Here is a 19,810-nt window from a genome sequence, read left to right as displayed (position 1 = left end):
GAGGGGGTTGGTCCGACCCGGCCTACAGGGTGGAACTTAACGGCTTGGGCTTCTCCGACATCCAAGACCGCCTGTACGGCGCCCCCATCCCTGCTTCTTGCCCGGACATCACCAGGGCTGTGTTCCTGTCCTGGAGAGCGGCGCTCCGCCTCACCCGATGAACGGGACGGTTGACCCGGGTCACTCCCCTGTGGCACGGGACGTGGTTGCGGGAGGTCACAAAGCTGGAAGGCTTCAAATCATGGGATCTTATCGGCATTTCCCAGCTGGGGGACGTCTGGCGGGGAGGGCGGATGTGTTCCTTTTCGGAGCTGCAAGCGCGTTTTTCCCTTCACTCCTCCCAATTTTACCGGTACCTCCAGCTGCGCCACGCCATACGCACCTACACGCCACTGGACGTCCGGCTGCCGGATCACAGCCCTCCGGAGGCTCAGGTTCTGCTGGGCAACCTGGGGAGGGGGGGCATCTCCAGGATCTACCGCTCCCTCATTAACTGCACCCCTACATCCCTTGCGGGTCTTAAGGAGCGCTGGGAGGGATGGGTGGGTCCCCTGGACGAGGCCGACTGGCGGGACGCCCTTATGGCCCCCCGTTTGGTGACGGCCTCCGCTAAGCTGCGACTCATCCAAATCTATTATCTCCACGCGGCGTACCTCACACCAGCTCGCCTTCACCGTGCGGGCCTCTCCGGGGATGCGGCCTGCCCCCGATGTGGTTCCGACCCGGCAGACTTCCTGCATATGGTGTGGTCCTGCCCGGCCCTGGAGGGGTTCTGGAGGGGCATTGAGACCGAACTTACGGAGGTCCTGGGGTGGGAGGTGCCCCATGATCCACGACACTCGCTGCTGGGCATCACAGATGGCTTAGATGGCACGCGCTCAGAGCAGCTGTTTCTCATGACGGCCTTGATGGTGGCCAAGCGCGACATTGCTGCGGCATGGAAGCAGCCGCTGCCGCCAAGTGTGGCCAAATGGGGCGCTGGGGTGGACTGGTGCGCGGCGCAGGAACGTACTCTATATCAGGCACGAGGATGCCCCAAGAAATACCGAAAGGTTTGGGGGAAATGGCTAGGCAACATACCTTAATGGGGCGGTGTGGGGGCTGGGGGGAGGATTCTGGGGGCGGGGGGTGCTTCCTAATGTATTGCTGTGTAATACTGATTCGGAATACCAGACTATTTTTGTTATTGTGCTGTTTAAAACAATAAAACTTGTTTATCAAAAAAAAAGAATTTACTACATATGACCTCAATTAAACATATGCTAAAAGAGCAGACATTGATTCATGCCTTAGTAAATGCACACCGATAGACACATTTTACTCCATATTACTACACACTTTGGTCATGCCTGAAGATTACTTCTTTTGGGACCGAAGTATGAAATTATATGGAGAAAGCCACTCAGGTCCTCGACCCCCTAGATATAAGAAGTGAAACTTACCCTGCTAGGAATACTGGGCGACTTTACCCCCCCCCCCCCCACCAAACTATCTTAGAATTCTGTGTTGCATGGGGCTAATAATTGTTTGCAGGGATAATGGAAGACGCTAAGGATGCTGAGAAGTATAGATGGTGGGACTGTGGTGTTCCAACATGGATTGGTGCATGGCAATTGAAAAAGAGATCTACAAAGCCAGAGGCTGCCCAAAACACTTCTGCAACTATGGGGGCAATCAATCTCGCATTATAGCTTGAAGCCTTAAGTTAGGGATAGGACATGATTGTGTGTAATTCAAATTTGGCATTTTGAAGCAAGGTTCCTGGCCTCCCCTGATTTTATCCCGAGTATAGATTGCCTTCTGTATACTGTCGACAAGAAATATAATGCGAGATACATTGTCGATTAACACTATGCCCCTTCTCTGCAGATGATAACCTGACCGCTGTTTCTCATGTGTTTTATGAGGAAATCAATAACATTGTTCAAAAAGTAACATAAATATTAAATTACAAGTAACAAAACCTACATTACCTTCCAGAAACTGGTCCAGGGCATGGTTTGTGAAGCACACCACCAGAATTGGGCTATGTCCTGAGAGATTCCATAAGTCTTCATTAGCAAGGAGAGCCTTGACAACTTTCAATCCGACATATGTCTTTCCTGAAGAGAGGTGATGGAAATTATGTGATTAAATAAAACAATTAGCTACTATACAATTCAGCATTTGAGCAAAAAAGATAGTACTGTCACCAAAACAGCTGCAAGTGTGGCTCGCTCCATTTGTATTCCTTAAAGGAGCTACTGTGAACAACAAATGACATTTTCATTCTGGAAGGAGCAAAAAGAGTTTGTCCTCAAGATGTAAAATATAGTAGAGGGTTCGGAGAGTTCATTCAATATTTTGGGTTTTTCCTATGTTTTTATAATTTCTTTCGAGTTTGACATTTTAATTCATTTTGTTATGGAACAAGCACACTAGTAAACAAAAAGAACATTTCCCAAATATTTTCTGGTTTAACATTTTGACTGCTGATTTTCTGATTGTTTTAAGCATCCCAGTTTGAGCCAACAAACTGAAAAACTCTCCTGGCGGAAGTTAGGCCCAATCTTCCCAAAACATTGGTGACCTGTGCATTTTCCCACATATCCTACACTTACTACAATAAAAACGTAATTTCCTTGGTGCATGAACGTAATTGAGGTTTTTAAGTGTTTATAGCGCATACCTGACTAGAAAGCATTAGAGCGCCCAACAGTAGTTGTAGGCCAGAGGATACTATTCATGATCGATTTCGAGAGGTGGGCTGGCAGCTTCCCAATGAGCCTGCAGATTTTGCTCTTTAAAAAAATGGTGCTTTCTACATATTTTTTTTTACAATTATCTAGTTACAACACACCATTCCGAAACACATATTGGACAAATACTGACAAAGCATGTCGTCTGACAGTGTTTCCCAAACTTATGCCCACATTACCCTTTCTTTTACACGTTCACAAAAGACAATGCCAAACACACAATGTTCTTACACATAAAAACAATGATGACAGTGGTTATGAGGTGGCATTAGTAATGGTGGTGACGAAGGAGCGTAAAATTCTCACCTTAAAAAGAGATTTACGACATATGTTTGTGATTTAAAAATGTCTACTGGATAAGTCGAAACCCGTGAGACTTCATACTGCATCGTAAAAGCATGCAGAAGTGTTTTTAAAACATGGAAATGTGAAATCATAAGCAATGAGAAAAAAAACAATGATTATTTACTAATGTAAACACGTGTTAGAGAAATGTGCTTAATTAACATAGAAAGTGTGCTAACAATAACTTTATAATGTGTCTAAATGAAATAATGCTTATATGATGAAGCACATGAAATGATTAAACTGTTTAATTTAGAAATGATTAATAAATTATAGACATGCAGCTTATTCTAATGTTATGATGGAAACGTGTACTTCAGAAATGACACATTAAACATTGTTTTGAAAATGATAAACATGCAAATGATTTTTTTGGTAGTGTCTAATATTGACATATAACCTTTAAAGAAGTATAATGATTGCATTGGTTAAGAAACTGATATATGAATAGTAATGTGAGCGGACGCATGGAGAAGTAACTCATGTTTGCCTAAACTGTCTAACTTAATAGTACTTTCTTAGCTCACTTGCATTCTGCACTTTTACCCAATATAAGCACTTTATTGTTTTGGATTGCTTCTGAATTTTTAACTTCATTTTCAAATAATTTACTTAGGGGGAGTGTTCGGGTGAGCACTCACAGCTTCTCTCCTACCTTCTCTGGGCTCTTTGGTCCACTGCAAGGTTCTCCTCGATGGTGGGAAAGAGCTCAATTTTTCCTTCTCCTCTCATCAAACCAGAACACCATCGTAGCAGTTGGTGGTCTAGTCACTCCACACACCTGCCGTTCCACAATTCCTGTTTCCGGCTTCGGGGGTATATCCTCCTGATGCATTCTCGAGTGCGCAGCGGATGCATGGGGAAGAAAGGCACGCATGTTTGCCTAAACTGTCAAACTTAATACTACTTCTGTAGCTCACTTGCATTCTGCACTTTTACAAGGTTAAGCACTTTCTCCGGTCCGCTGCGAGGTTCTCCTCGATTGTGGGAAAGAGCTCAATTTTTTCTTCTCCTCTCATCAAACCTGAACGCCATCGTAGCAGTTGGAGGTCTAGTCACTCCACGCACCTCCGGTTCCACATTTCCAGTTTCCGGCTTCAGGGGTATATCCTCATGATGCATTCCTGAGAGCAGGGGGTGCGCCTAAGACAAGCCCATCTATGCCCGTCAGCACCCACAATGCGCCTTGCGGCAGGACCCCGTCTGTTTTTCTTGTATAAGCTATTCCTTGATACACCTACAAGCATAGAACAATGGTAAGACCTGCAACTCAGTTAAGTGGGCCAGGGAAAATGATTACCATGGCTATCAGTGTTCTTTGTGCGGCTTCTCATTAAGCAACAGCATCACACTTATCTCTGCTTCACACCCCGGCATGTTAATAAAAGAAAAGTAAATACCAGTGTCAGGGAAGGACAGTACCAAGGATACCTCAGCTTGATACCCCCCACACAAATTGGAAAAAAATGTTAATAATCAACAGGAAGCAGAGGCTGGCTGTCTAAATGGCATACTCTTAAACATGATATCGGTCATCAAGGACAAATACGAACTAGAACACTTACTACAGACTTCTGATCCTGATCTTGTTTTCCTTACTGAAACATGGGCTACTGACACTTCGGAGCCTGACTGGGCTACTGCTATACCAGCAGGCTACTCCCTGACCAGTGTAGAAAAATCAGGGAAAAAAGGGGGTGGCATAGCAATTATCTATCGATCCATTTTCAAGGCTACTTTTGCCACATGCCAGTTACCAGGAGCAGAAGCTATGGACTTTAATATTAAATTCTCCAATACTGCATCTTGGCTTGCTCCTATGCCGGCCCCCGGGACCAAAAATGCTGTTCTTACAAGGTCTACAGACATTTATGGACTCATGTCTAGATTACCCAACATTCACAATACTGGGTGATTTTAATTTTCACTTAGAAGCAGATGAGAACTCAGATATGGCCACATTGGTTGATAACTTAGAAGGCTTCGGGCTGAAACAACTAGTTTCTGAACCTACACACAAGGCTCTGCATTCTCTTGATGTTATCTTTACTAACCACCCTAAAATCTCAGTTGAAAAAATACTACCACTAACATGGTCAGATCACAATGCAATTTTCTTCAAACTCACTAATCAGGAGAACGATGGGCTACAGCCAAGGATCTTGCCTCCTGTTAAATCTAGACCATGGCACAAAATCAGGAGAGAAGAGCTAACAGAGCTACTGGATGTAAGCCCACCGCTACCAGGGCCTGATGTTAACGAGGCAGCTGACAAATTAGATGGTTGGATCCGATCAGCCATTGATCAGTTGGCCACGTTAAGATTAAACAAACAACGGTGAAAAAGGGCCTCTAACCCTTTGTACAATCAAGATCTCAAAGCCATAAAAGTCAGGTGTCGGCACTTAGTGAGGCGTTGGAGAGCTGATTACAGCGAACAGAGCAAACTACACTATAAACTTGCCTTAGAGGAGTACAAGGTAGCCATTAAAAATGCAACAAAGATCTACTTTACTAATCAAATCAAGGGGTCAAAAAACTCCTCAAGAGAGCTCTTCAAGACTGTCAGGCCACTATCCAAACTAAATCAAGCAAATCAATTTGTTCTGGACCAAAGGTTCTGTGACAAGATGGCATGCTTCTTCCAGACGAAAGTGCACCTGATCTATGACAATCTGATAGGAAAATCACCAAGTCTTTGTAGCGCCAGCACATTGGAGCTAGCTAGCTTAAACAGGCCATCTCCAGCAAATCAGTTAAGCAGATTGGCCCCTCTATCTACGGAGAGAACAAATGATCTGTTATTAGCAACAAAATCTGGGTCTCCAACAGACCCGTGCCCCTCCCGGCTACAATACATTTGGTCTAGAATAAAATCAGTAACCAACTCACCCCACTTCTAAATAACATCATGCACTCAGGAATTTTTCCCTCTCCTTGGAAGAAGGCATGTATCAGGCCAATTCTAAAGAAACCATCCTTGGATCTCCAGGTGGTTGAAAACTACTGACCCATATCTTGCTTAACATTAGCGGCCAAAATTCTGGAAACATCTATGAATCAAGACCTAATGGGCTACCTGGAGTCTAATAACATCTTAGACCATTCTCACCATGGCTTTAAACAACACCACTCAACTAAATCAGTCCTACTTATGGCCACAGAGGAAATATGTAGGCAACTGGATAGATGAGGAAAGGCCATTCTAATCCTACTGGACCTTTCAGCCGCATTTGATACCGTGAACCATCAGGTATTAATTCAACAGCTGAAGGCAATAGGAATCACTGAGGTGGCTCTTAACCTTCTGGCCTCATTCCTCGAGGCTAGGGAACAAAGGGTGTGCTGGGACAAGTACCAATTATAGAGAATTTCCCTTCCCTGTGGAGTTCCCCAGGGGTCAGCTCAGTCCCTAACACTTGTCAACATGTATGTGACACCGCTGGCTGAGCTAATCAAAGGACATGGGTTCTCCTTGGTGTCATACGCTGACAGTCCGCAACTTGTCATCTCCATCAAATGCAGACACCATTGCTGAGAAATTCCATGGCTGTCTAAAACACATTATGCATTGAATGCACCAGAATTACCTTAAACTAAATACGGGAAAACTGAAGAGATGGAGTGTGGGACTGGACCACTGCTCTGGAACCAAAAATGGTGGCCGGCAGAGGCAGGTCAATGCCCAGTGCCAACAGAAAAGCCAGGAACCTGGAATCCTGTTGGACGATAAACTAAGTTTCTCAGGTCAAATTAATCCGCCTTCATCAGCCTGCTTCTTTCAACAGAAAGTCCTACGAATTTTTTTTCCATTCATCTCCCGGGAACTAGGTATATCGGTTGTCGTTGCTCTGATCCTTTCACGGATCGATTACTGCAGTGTTCTCTTTATGGACATTAACAAGCGCCAACTGTCCAAATTACAATCTTTCCGAAATGCTGACGCTAGAAAGCTGCTTAACATCCCAAAGTCCCATCACATCTCTGGCGGCATTAAAACCCTCCACTGACTGCAGGTGCAGCAATTAATCGAATTTAAAGCTCTGTGCCTCGTGCACAAAGCCCAGTTTGGTGGAGGAGCAGCTGACTTACAGAAGTTATTTTTGCAGTATACTCCTCGGCGTATTCTTAGATCAGCTAACAAAGGTCTAGTCCAGGTATCAAAAAAACAACGAGCCAGATAGGGAGTTAGAAGCCTGACATATAGTGCGTGTAGGTTATGGAATGAGTTACCAGACGACATCAGACTCCAACCCTCCAGACCTCGGTTGAGGAAATTGTTGATTCAGTATCCTGCTACAAGATGCATTTGTGCGCTCTATAAGCATATTACTTACTTACTTACTTATATTATTCATAACATGATAAATGATTCAGCAAAATTTCATGTAGGCTCAGATGCTTTTTTCTTTGCCCTTGCTCGAAAGACAGAATCTAGCTGACAAGTTAATTTTACACGCTGTGAGAACTTTTCGTGAAGTTTCTTTTCTGTGCTCTACACAATGGGCTCACTTTTGATTCAGCAACACTTTTGACAGAAATGTATCTATACTATTGCAAATCCAAAGAGAGCGTCTGGGAATGGACAGACTGTGAGCAAAATGAAGTTTTCTTATTTCCGAGGAAAGAATGGAAGTATAAAATAACTGGAACTTAATACATCTGAAAAAGGATTACTTAATGCTTCCGGATTTTTGGTGAGGTGTTGATCACCCCATGAGCAGCCCACTATGAACACCAATGGAAACTGTATGGTGTGATGGAAAAGATACTTTGTGGATGTAAACCGTGAACTCTTAGGAGTATAATTGCCCCTAGGAGAAGGAGTAGGGGCTGGCAGTCATTATTCAATTTCCCTGCCTGGCATGCTGTCGGACTGAACTCTGATTTTCTCCTAAATGTCCAACCTTTGAACTGAACTTTCCTGACTGATTTGATTCCTGCACTTTGCCGGCTAGTAAAATTGAGCAGGAAATAAACTTTCAGTTGAAGGGTTAACTGACTCCTTTCTGTGTCACTCTATGTGTCACTCTGTGTTACAGTTCTGAACTAATCAGATTTCTATTGAAGACGGACGATACCTCAACCATATTTGGTTTGTACGATCAAATGCTGAATCTCGATTTTTTCCCCATGCTTCTCTCTCTCTTTGTTTTAGGCAACCAGAAAATGTTCTTATTTGATCTGACCGTTCAAATTGAGGCGTTTAGATAAATGGTATATGAACAAATTTATAGCGTAAGTGTGTTATTTTTGATGCCACATCTCGCTCAAATAGGACCGAGCTATGTCCATCTAAAAATGTAAGGAAGGGAGCTGCTTGATGATCTCGGACCTATACCCGGAGAATAGGTTTATTACCTATAAGGATGTAGTAGACACGTTTGAATTAGGGGCGGGTCCATTTCTACAATGCGCTTAAATAGCAGCCACAGCCCGCCAAATGTGGCCGACGTTCCCAGAGGCCCCGGAGCCTACATGTACATTAGTCACTATAATTGCAATGGCAGGTGGTGGAAAACGTGTCTCTGATCTATATAGGGCACTGAGAGAAGATAAAAAGACTAAGCCACTGAAAGTGGAAGAAAAATGGCGAGAGGTCAGTGAACACATGATAATGGCAAAAGACCGGGGAAAGATTCATGAAAGTGTCCGCAAAGTATCACTTTGGAACAGATTCAAACAAATACAATATAATATAGTCCATATGGCCTATCTTTCACCCAGGAGGCTACACGCTATTAATATATCCAGAGACCCCAAATGTCCTCGCTGCCAGCATACTCAGGCAGATTTTGTTCATGTTGCATGGCACTGCCAAGTAATTCAACGATACTGGGCCGACGTTCTGGCACAACTGAATAGAATCACTGGTTGGAAGATGACCCCAGAAATAAGGACATGCCTTCTTCGCTTGATCCCTAAAATTCCCAAACGTAAAACCACTAGGCGATTCCTGATATTGGGACTTACGATAGCTAAGAGGAGAATAGCAATTCACTGGCTGTCTCAGCAGGGCCCACAGGAAGAAAAATGGAAGATAGATCTAAAAGAATGGGCACTGGTTGAGGAAGGCCATACAAGGAAGGCTAGGAAAAATGATAAGCTCCTGGAAGTGTTGCTGGCGTGGGAGGGAATGATACAAGAGATAGAAGAGAAAGCTTTGCAGACTCAATCTGACTTGAGGGAGGGAGAACACCACACTCCGACTGCTACACGTAGCCAAGAACTACGAGCAATAGACACCTAACAGATTAACTCAGATATGAGGATGGGGTATCATTTGACAGGAACCGGTAAGGAGGGAGATGGGGGGGGGAGAAGTTTTGGGGAGAACTGTAATCAGCATGTTTTCTGCTCCTGTTGTAAATTATAAGTTTTCTGAATACTGGGTTACTAAACTGCAAGGACTTGCAACTAATAAATGCTGTAACATGTACATTGAATATGTTATATTTGACAATAAAGATATGTTAAAAAAAAAAAAATTGTTTTTTTGGGTGTTACACTTTTCTTGTCATATAGTGAGAGGAATTAATGACAATTGCGTATAGTTTTTGTTATTTGCATGTATTTATCATTTCTTTATTTCAGGTCCTCATAGGGAAATTGCCGCACGTTCTGCAAGTATCCAAGTCCCTGTTAGATCAACAAAAAGATCCATCTGAGGACCTTAGTGTGATAATTGGGATGATGATTGATTTATAAATAGATTAGAAAAAAGATTATTACGATTGTGGGCCCGGTGTGAGTAGATGTTGTTGAAATGTTATTGAGAGATAAAATTGCTGAGCTTTCAACTGCATCAGTTTTCTGGTAGCTTGTCGGATGGCTAGTTTGACTAATTTAACTAAGATATGAGGAGACGTGGTTAAAAGGTGTTTTTAGTAGTTTAGAAGAAGTAGTAAGGTTCTGAGTGATGGTAAAGTTGTGACTTGACGAAGATCGAAATGGACTTGAGATCACAAAAGTATTGTCATATTGTGAAATTGTATGTCAATGTTGTATTGAGGTTAGGTCCATCGAGGCCTAAGTGAGTACGGGTCCGTTGTGGCCTACAATCCCGGGATAAGCCTACTGGAAGTCGTAGTGTGGCATACGCTAAGTGCGTTTGTCTATTGGTATGTGGGCACTTTGCTTGAGACGTCTTGCCAGTACTGAGAAAGGGAACTTGATGCATGACAAGTTGGAATTATTGAGATTTCTTCAGGCGGCGCAACAGAAGAGATCTTAAAGATTTTTACTTAAAGAGAGTGAAATCGTGCTGGTCAAGGTTTCACTGGAAGCAAATGAAATTTTTCTAGAATGAGTGTGTATCTATAATTCATTTTGTGGAGCACACAAAGTTGTTTTATGTTGTAATTGTTTTGTCGCAAGTTTGTTTTAAAAAGGCGAAAGAGAAAAGACGACAAACAGTTTGTGATGGGAGGGTCAGTCACAGTGAGGAGTTAGACTGAAGCCATACAAGTGCTGCGCTGGTATTGGTGGTTGGTGTGGAGCTGCGCTGGTATTGGTGGTTGAGACCAAACAGTGATTGGAGATAGAAACAATAATACGGAAGAGAGGTTGCAAGATTAAAAACAGATTGAATTGAACTAAAGAAATCATGAAATTCTTTCAATTATTGAAAGCTCTGATACGCAAAGATGAGCCTACACCAACTAGGGAAGGAGTTCCTCTAGCTCTGGAAGGTACACCTGCTTCGCAGATGTCATTAGACAGAGGATATCATACTTGCACCTGGTTACAGAATTGGGTCAAATATACTGGGAAGGATGGTCACTTAGCATTTCCATGGTACAGAACATTTCACGTGAGAATTTTCGAAAATTTGAGGAGACAGATGAATGATATGAAACCTAATCCTAGACCCATGCCGTACGAAGCCCTTGAGGAATGGGAACACAAAACCAATTGAAGATAAAAAGAGAAATGTCAGGGAAAATACAGAAATACACTGAATCGATATGCAGAGGCAAAATGGGATTCCCAAAAGAAAAATTTAAGACAGAATGTTGCTTTGGGCGCATGTATATATCCTGTAATGGTAGCTCAGAATAAGGAAGGAGAAAAGTGTAAGGAGAAAAAGAAACATGTTGAAGAGCCAAAAGCTCAAGTACCTACTTTGACAGATGAGAGTGTAGAGTATATAGATGATGAATTATTGAACAAGCTTTTACTAATTAGACCTCCACCTTATCATGAAGAACAGAATAGTTCAGAGACAAATCTGTATGTGGGTCTAAAGCTAGATGCCCCACCTGCAAAATTAGATCCAGCTGATAAAACTATTTTCTTGGATGGAGATCAGATTCCTGAGAGAATAGGATTATCAAATATGGTCATGACAAATAGTCCCGATGAATTATCAGTCCCAGTAATTATAGGCTTGATTGTTCCTCTATTTCAAACCGAATGAGGAGTTTCTCAAACTCATGCAATAACTGTTCCAACTGGAACTGCAGGAGAGACTCATTCTTGCATGAGACGAGTGAGAGCGTGAGAGGTCAGAGAACATTATCTACCCCAGGAAGAACAGAAACCATGAAAGTCGTGGGGAGATATGTAATAGAACCAATTCCACCATGGAAGGGGGGATAGAACCATTATTAAGCATTACAGAAAAGAGTCTTGAAACGCCAAGTAGGAGACAGCGAAAGATTACTGCAAGGGTTTTGCAAATGGGAAATCAGAAAACAAATTCACAAGCAATGCAAAAGACACAAGAAACTAGTGGAGAATCTCAGAGGTCTGAAACGAGTTAATCGATAGGGTCATCCCAGGAAGAATTTGATGGCTGGATTAGAGGCATAGCTCCTACTGGTAGTGTACTGAGTAGTCCAAATCGAAACAAGAACATAGATGTAAGTAAATTAAGAGTAGACTTGGAAGAAATGATATTGGGAACAATTATCCCAGAAAGATTAATGAAATATCATGATGAGGAATTATTACTTATGTGGCAGGATATAACAAATTAGGCAAGAAATACCCACGAGAAATTTGATGGGGTAGCACACAAATATGGCATGGATGTAGAGAAGTCCAAAGCCTTACAGAAATCATATCGATTGGATTTTAGTGACGGAGACTTGGAGAGTTTGAATATTTCCGGAAAGAGACTACAGATTAAAGAGTTAATAACAACTTTGAAGTTATGGGGAGATGTAGAAAGATGGGAAGACAGATGGGCTACAAAGAACAAAGATGTAACAGTGGCTCTGCCCTTATACCCAATGATCGAAAAGGAAAGGGTGAGACAGATGTAATGGCATACCCCATGAGAGAAGTACTAGGAGGAGGGTATGTGCATGTCCTTTAGAATAGGGACATATTGGCTTTTACTAATGATTTTCTGAGATTGAGAGAAAAGCCTGTCGAGTGGTAAAAACAGGTGGAAAGAATTGTGAAGGTTTCAAAGGTCTTGCTGAAAGATTTAGATGCTGTGTTTGATATTGTGGTTTCAACAGATTATGAGTGGAATGTCAAATTGCTGTTGATTGTCCAGATACAGAACCTCCTAGAGAACAAAAAACAGGTGCACCATTAGCAGAAGTGATGAAAAAATACAATCAGGTCATTAAGTATTAGAAATGAAAGATTTTACTGAAAGAAAAGCATTGGGTAAAAATAGATAGAACTACTCAAGAGTTGAAAGAGACCGTTCATGCATACTATAAGAGACTCTTACAAGCATTCAAACAGTACAGTGGAATTGAAAATGTGTCAGAAAAAGGTATGGGACATTTTGTGTATCATTTCGTATACGGTTTAAGGCCTGAGATTAGTGCAATGATACAGCAACGCACAACATTTAATTTGCTGGCAAAGCAAGTACATAGATGAAATACTTTGCTATGCTAAATATTGTGGAGACAATATTGAATTGCCTCACAAAAAGTTGAAGGGGAAACTGATGTTGGCACAAATGAGAACAGCTAAGAGAGGATATGTGGGTTTTGATTCTGATTTTTCAGGCGTGGTACAGGGAAATGGTCAGACTACCACTGGAATAAAAGGTGTGATGGCAAATTCCATGCAAAATTTGATGCCTCAAGGAAGAGGTTGAGGATCTAATATGAAGATATTGAAAAGGACGTACCCATGTCATAGTTGTGGCAAGTTCGGGCATTGGAATTAGGAGTGTAAATCTAATTTGGCTAATCAGGTGAATGAACAGACAATGGTGACAGGTGCGGATGGAATGGTACAGTCACAGGTGAAAAATGGTATGATGAATCAGCCGATGTTGAATGTAAGGTGTCAGAATCAAAATATGCCTCAAGCTCCTATGCAAAATTTGAAAGGACAGGTACAGAAATGTAAAGAGAGCATGGGTTTTCATACAAATGATCAAGCAAATCCAAATGTACAAGTGGCCTCACAATATTTGTTGCAGGTGGATGATAAAGATTCAGATATATCCCAATGACGGTGACTGAGAGGGGAGGAGGAATGCATGCTTGGCGCATCCTTAGAGTTAGATCAGAATGGTCCTTATGTGGACGGCAAAATATATGGAACACCTATTTTATTCCTTGTGGATACTAGTGTTATCTGATCCACTGTGCGAACTGTGGAAATTACCAACCTAACCCTCTCGGGAGAAAGAATCCAAGTAGTAGGATTGAATCAATTGATCTCAACCCCAGTGGCAGAACCTATACAAGTACAGATTGGAACTTTTGAGGATTTACATAAATTTGTGGTATGATTCTAGTCCGATAAATCTGCTAGGGCGAGATTTGTTGAGCAAAATGAATTGTTCCATCTACTGTACTCCAGAAGGAATAGAGTTCCATACTAAAGATGAGGATGTGGTGCTTAAAATGTACAGACAAAAGACAGAAGTGAAGAGTTTGTATCTCTTCCTTACTGAAATGACTTACCTCCTGTGTTAAGAGTTACAGTGTGGGATTTGTTTCAGGAAAAGATATTGGATTGATGAGAGGAGTAGCTCCAATTCGAATCACAGTAAAACCAAATGCAGAATACACAAGAACTCCAGCATATAATTCAAGTCCCAAGACTATTGCTGGAATAACACCATTGATTGAGAGTCTGATCGAACAAGGAATTTTGAAAGAGATTTTGGGCAGTCCGTGTAACTCGCCTATCATGGGTATATACGAAAACCGAACGGGAAATATAGAATTGTTCAGGATTTGACCAAAATTAATCAAATTGTGATACCTTGTTGCCCTAGTGTACCAAATCCTGCTATGATTCTATATCAGATTCCATGTGAAGCGGAATGGTTTTCGGCGAGTGACTTGTGTCAAGCTTTTTTATCCAAACCCTTGCATCCGGATAGCCAATATTTATTTGTGGTCCGGTTCGGAAAGCGTGTTTTGTCATGGTGCCGAGTTCCGCAAGGGTATACGGAAGGTCCCTCAATTTTTAATCAGATAGTGAAGAGAAATTTGGAATCATTGGAAATGTCAAATCACTCTGTGCTTGTGCAGTACGTTGATGATATATTAGTTGCATCAGGAACAAAAGAAGCTAGAGTTTCTGATACTGTTGCCTTATTGAATCATTTGGCAGTGAGCGGACATATAGTGTCACCAGTAAAACTCAAGTTTTTTAAGAGAGAAGTTCTCTATTTTGGGCACCATATTGAAAAAGGAATCAGAGGGGGCGTGGCTAGCAGCCGATGCGAATGGCAGCTCTCTAGCGAGGCTCCTTAGCCCTCGCCACAAATCCTGCATTAATCCTGACCTAAATCGAGTGCGGACCCTGGATTCACGGGGTATTTAGGCTCCTGCACTTACTGGACCTGAAAACTGAGCAGAGAAGCCCAGAGGAGCACGAAAACGCAGAGAAATAGCAGGGACTGCGGTGGCCCGAAGCTGCAAGATGGCAGCTACAGCGTAATTTGGTGGCTGAGCTCCGGAGCCCCTGAGCCCACTACAGACTGCCGGTAACTCCTGGGGACCGACCGGAACGTAATTGAAGAGGAAGTGGACTGGCCACTGACGTATGGACTCTGGGCGGAGGGGCAACGGTGAGTGAGCGGCGATGGAGTGGCGGCCCGGAAGTCAGACCGTGGGGGAGGAAATCAAGGACCCGGTGGGAGCGAGGCACAAGGCCTGAGAGGCTCCCTATACCCATAGAACACTTGTAGCACCTGATAGCAGCACCGCTATGAGCGAGATACAGCGCAACATCGAGGGGACAGTTGCTGAAGAGCCCCGGGGAGTGCCCCCCCTGGAAATACAGGCACCAGACGGGAGAAGCACTGCTGAGTGCCACAGCTGGACAGGGTGCCCCTAGCGGGTGGGCGGCCCCACAGACGACCAGCCGTTGGAGATACGGCCCAGTGGGGTGGAGATAAAGAGGATTGGGAACCTAGGCCTCACCAAACACACTGAGGACCGGCTCAACGCTGACAAAATTGCTGGGCCCTACTGATCATTGCCGTATCAGACGACCCTGCTAGCCTCCCGAAGTTTTAAGACAGCGGGAAGCAGCAGCAGCATTACGCCACCAACCGCCACTTACAAATACACATGTTATTTTATGTTACGAGTGACGCACTGCGCAACATCGAGGGGATAGTTGCTGAGGGGCCCTGGGGAGCACCCCCCCCCTCCGGAAATACAGGCGCGAGATGGGGGAAGCACTGGTGAGCACCACAGGGCTGTCACCCCGTCGAAAGAGTAAAGAGACGCCCTGGGCTGGACTGGGTGCCTCTAGCGGGTGGGCGGCCCCCACAGACGACCGGATGCCTGAGATACGGCCCAGCTGGTGTGGTGATAAAGAAGAACAGGAGCCTAGGCCTCGTCTGTCACACTGTGACCTGGCTCCACGCCGGCGAGACTGCTAGGCCCTACCGGACAATGCCGTAGCACACAAGTCTGCTGGCCTCCCAAGGTATCAGACGGCGGAGGGCAGCAGCAGCATTACGCCATCAACCACTACTGACAGTCTCTAGAGGCCGGTCCTTGGGAAACCCGACAGGCCGCTGGTGAGACTGTATTTTCCACTGGGCAGGCGGCGGGGACTACCTGGGCCAGCCTTGGATAGTGGAGTATAGTCGCGGTTCGACGACTCGGAAATGGCGAGTGGCAAAAGACCCAAGGCGTCTGTCCAAAATAAACTGGCCAAATATGCATGGAATAGGGCAGGAGATGAGCAAGACAAAGTGCAGATAGAAGCTCAGGATAAAAGAAGCAGCCCTCATCCCCAATCGGATCTCACGCTCCACGACATCATGGAAGCTATATCGGGAGTGCGTACCTCCCTGGAAGCCCGCATCGACTCTGTTAACGTGGAAGTGTCTCTACTCCGTGCAGACTTTCGAAAAATGGACGCCAAAGTCAAAGACCTGGGGGACACGACGGCTGCACTACAGATGGACACGTCTCAACTCCAAAAACAAGTCTGCAAACTGCAAGATCAGCAAGCAGTTATGGCAAAACAGCCGGATGACTATGAAGGGCGGGCACGGAGAAACAACATAAGCATCCTAGGTGTTCCGGAATGCGCAGAGGGGCCTGCGGTGGATCTCTACGTTGAAGATCTGATCACAAAACACCTACAGCCCAAAAGGCTTTCGAGCTATTTTTCTATTGAAAGAGCCCATCGGGTCCCTGGGGGGCGTCCTAGGCCAGGGCCCCCCCAGGTCCACTCATCGCCCGTGTCTTTAACTACAGAGACCGAGACATAATCTTGCAGACGGCAAGAGCCAGTCCCCTGCTCAAAATAGATAATAATGTGGTCACATTCTTCCCAGACTTCACGGCAAAGGTCCAAGCCCAATGGCGCAGTTTTTTGGCGGCGAAAAAGGAACTTCGAGAGCGTTAAGTGAAATATGCCATGCTGTTTCCGGCGAAGCTGCAGGTAGAATCGGGGGGGGGGGAGACGTGGTTCTTGTCCTCACCAGAGGACGCCTGGGAGTGGCTGGATGGCTGGCGTCGAGTTGGGGGTCCACGTAGGGGTCGGAACGGTGGACTCCGACCGCTCAACTCCACTCAGGGGGCAAAGCAGAAGGAAAGCCTATCCCAGGCTGAGCAGAGAGAGATGACACGCAGTGAAACAAACTGATCCCCAGATTGAGACGGACATGTACTGTTTTCAGATAAGTGACCAACTGGGTTGGAGAACCAGGGGTGATTTCTGCATGCTTCTCCCAATTGTGGGGCTCCACGGGCTGGCTGATAGACTTAAACTGTCTGCCCTGGTTTAACAGTGCACCGAGTGGTTGAGAAGAGATAAGGGTGAAGCAGATATGCAGGCCTCAGATACTAATTTGAGTGACACGATTGATCCCGCCTAAGGCGAGGGAGGGTGAGCTGCCAGCCAACACCCACTAGAATTCTAGAAGGGGTGAGAGGCACTCTGCTTAGTTGGGGGGTGGATAGTACGAAATCCAACGGCAGGGGGGCAGGGAGGGGGGTAGGAGGGCAGTTTGGGGTGGTGGGCTTGGGGAGTTTTGTTTGTTTGTGTTCACAAGTCACAGGTCAAGTAATGTTGCGCTTCACATCTACCATGGACAGTCACCTTAAAGAAAAGGAAAGGCACCATGCTTCATGTGTATACATCTGTTCTTGCATGGGTAAACGTGGGAGGAAACGCCTCCAAGTTGCAGGTATCATGTCCCGGAGGGCCTCGAAGCACTTCGGTACAAGCGTTCCGACATCTGATGACAGGGGTTAATATGGAACCGTCTCTCTCAGTGATAACGTGGAATAGAATGGGGGACAAAATCAAAAGGTGTATAGTGCAGCAATTCTTAAAACGGCAGGCCCCCGATCTGGTGCTACTGCAGGAGACGCATATGGTGGGTAATAAATGCAAAGCCCTTACACAATGGGGAAATAAACTACTGGTACACGCTGATTATACTTCGGGATCCCGTGGGACGGGAATTCTGGTCAAAAAGAGCACGGCACTCACATTGACGCGCACATGGGCAGATCCACAGAGCCGGTTTGCAGTTGCAGAGGCACAATGGGAGGGCAGTGTTCTTAATGTGGTTTCAGTGTACCTCCCTCCGGCACTGGGTAAGGAAGCATTGGTAGACTTGGGGAAGATATTGGCTGACCTTCCCATGGGCACACTAATATTGGGGGGGGGGGGGGACTTTAATATGACTATGGATGATCGGAGAGACAGGTATGCACCCCGGCCGGTGCCCCGACCACACACATATATGGAAGACTTTGCCACGGCTATGGAACTCACTGATGTGTGGCGTACACTACAGCCAGAGGGAATTCAGTATACTTATTACTCCAATGCCCACAAAAGCTCCTCCCGTATTGATTATTTCCTAACACATTCGGTATCCATCGGACGTTTTCGTAATCCCCACGTCCTACCGAGAGGCATCTCAGACCACTCCCCAGTGAGAGTGGAACTCACAAATTATAAGGGCCACACACGTGATACAGTAAGTCTCAGCCCCTGGTTACTGACAATCCCTGATATTAAAGAGGAGCTACTTGAACAAACCAGTAACTATTTTAAAGAAAATGTGGGATCAGTAGATTCGGTGCAGACAATATGGGAAGCCTTTAAGGTAGTGGTGAAAGGTCAAGCCTTGGCCCTTAAGGTAGGGTATACCCAAAAAAGGCAGAAAGACTTAGTCGACATGGAGGGCGAACTCCAGCAATTGGAAGACGAAAATATTCGTGCCCCCTCGGAGAACGCCAGGCAGCGCCTGACGCTTAAGCAAGAGGAAAACAAGATCCTGGTTAGAGAACGGATGAAGGCCAATCCCCTCCACATTCGGGCCATGTTTAATGAGAGCTATGAGCAGGGCTTCCTACCGGAGGACCAACGACTGGCATCTATCGTAGTGATCCGAAAGCCGGGGAATCCCGCTGACGATTGCAGCTCCTACTGCCCCATCTCTTTGATTAACGCGGAAGCAAAGATCCTAGCAAAAGTACTAGCCTTGCGCCTAGTCACGGTCATCTCATCATTAGTCCACCCAGATCAATCTGACTTTATGCCAGGGAGAAACACGGCGCTCAATATCAGATGTCTCCACGGAGTGCTCGTGCGTCGAGAGTTTATTGAGGAAGACGCAGTGGTACTATCCCTGGATGCCTCAATGGCGTTCGACTCTATCGAATGGCCGTATTTGTTCGAAGTATTGAGGCGTATGGGCTTCGGTCCAAAATTTATGGGCTGGGTGAGACTCTTGTATACAGATATAGTAGGTAGGGCAGGTCGAGTAAATAATTATACATCCCGAATTTTCCCACTAAAAAGGGGCACTAGACAGGGCTATCCTCTCTCTCCCCTCATTTTCTCTTTAATACTGGAGCCGCTGGCCTCCTGGGTCAGACGAGACGTCATGGTGCGAGGGCTGAAGTGGGTGGAGGGACATGATGATCGAATATCATTATATGCCGACGATATTTTACTCTATCTTGCCTCCCCCTACAAATCACTACATGGGGTGTTAAATATATTCACAAACTTTGGGAAATACTCCGGCTAGGCCATAAATTGGAATAAATCGATACTGTTTGTCCTCAAAGGCCAGGTTCCCCGGCTCCCCCCGGGATGCATGGTGGAGGTCACAACGGAGGGCTATTGCTACTTGGGGATTTTTATAACCCCGGATCCCCAACTCTTCTATGATCATAATCTTGCTGCTCCTCTGGCTCGCCTGCGTGCTGATGTTATATACTGGCGATCTCTGCCCCTGTCCCTGGTGGGTCGAGCGGCCCTTTTCAAGATGCTGGCCCTTCCTCGATTTCTTTATATCC

At 45.0% G+C, this 19,810-nt stretch overlaps 1 protein-coding gene across 1 annotated transcript in view; it reads right to left on the bottom strand.

Annotated features, from left to right (window-relative positions):
• LOC146822728 (NFX1-type zinc finger-containing protein 1-like) overlaps positions 1 to 19,810 on the bottom strand; it is a 1,573,298-nt gene that overhangs the window by 913,169 nt on the left and 640,319 nt on the right. The window contains exon 8 of the mRNA XM_085606923.1: positions 1,974 to 2,102. Within this exon, the coding sequence (XP_085463049.1) occupies positions 1,974 to 2,102 (129 nt within the window). The remainder of the gene's footprint in view (positions 1 to 1,973; positions 2,103 to 19,810) is intronic.

This window comes from Triturus cristatus, chromosome 5_2, assembly GCF_964204655.1.
Source record: "Triturus cristatus chromosome 5_2, aTriCri1.1, whole genome shotgun sequence".
Classification (NCBI taxonomy): Eukaryota; Metazoa; Chordata; class Amphibia; order Caudata; family Salamandridae; genus Triturus; species Triturus cristatus.
Note: the sequence above shows the minus strand (reverse complement) of the source record. Positions and strands in the feature narration are given on the sequence as shown.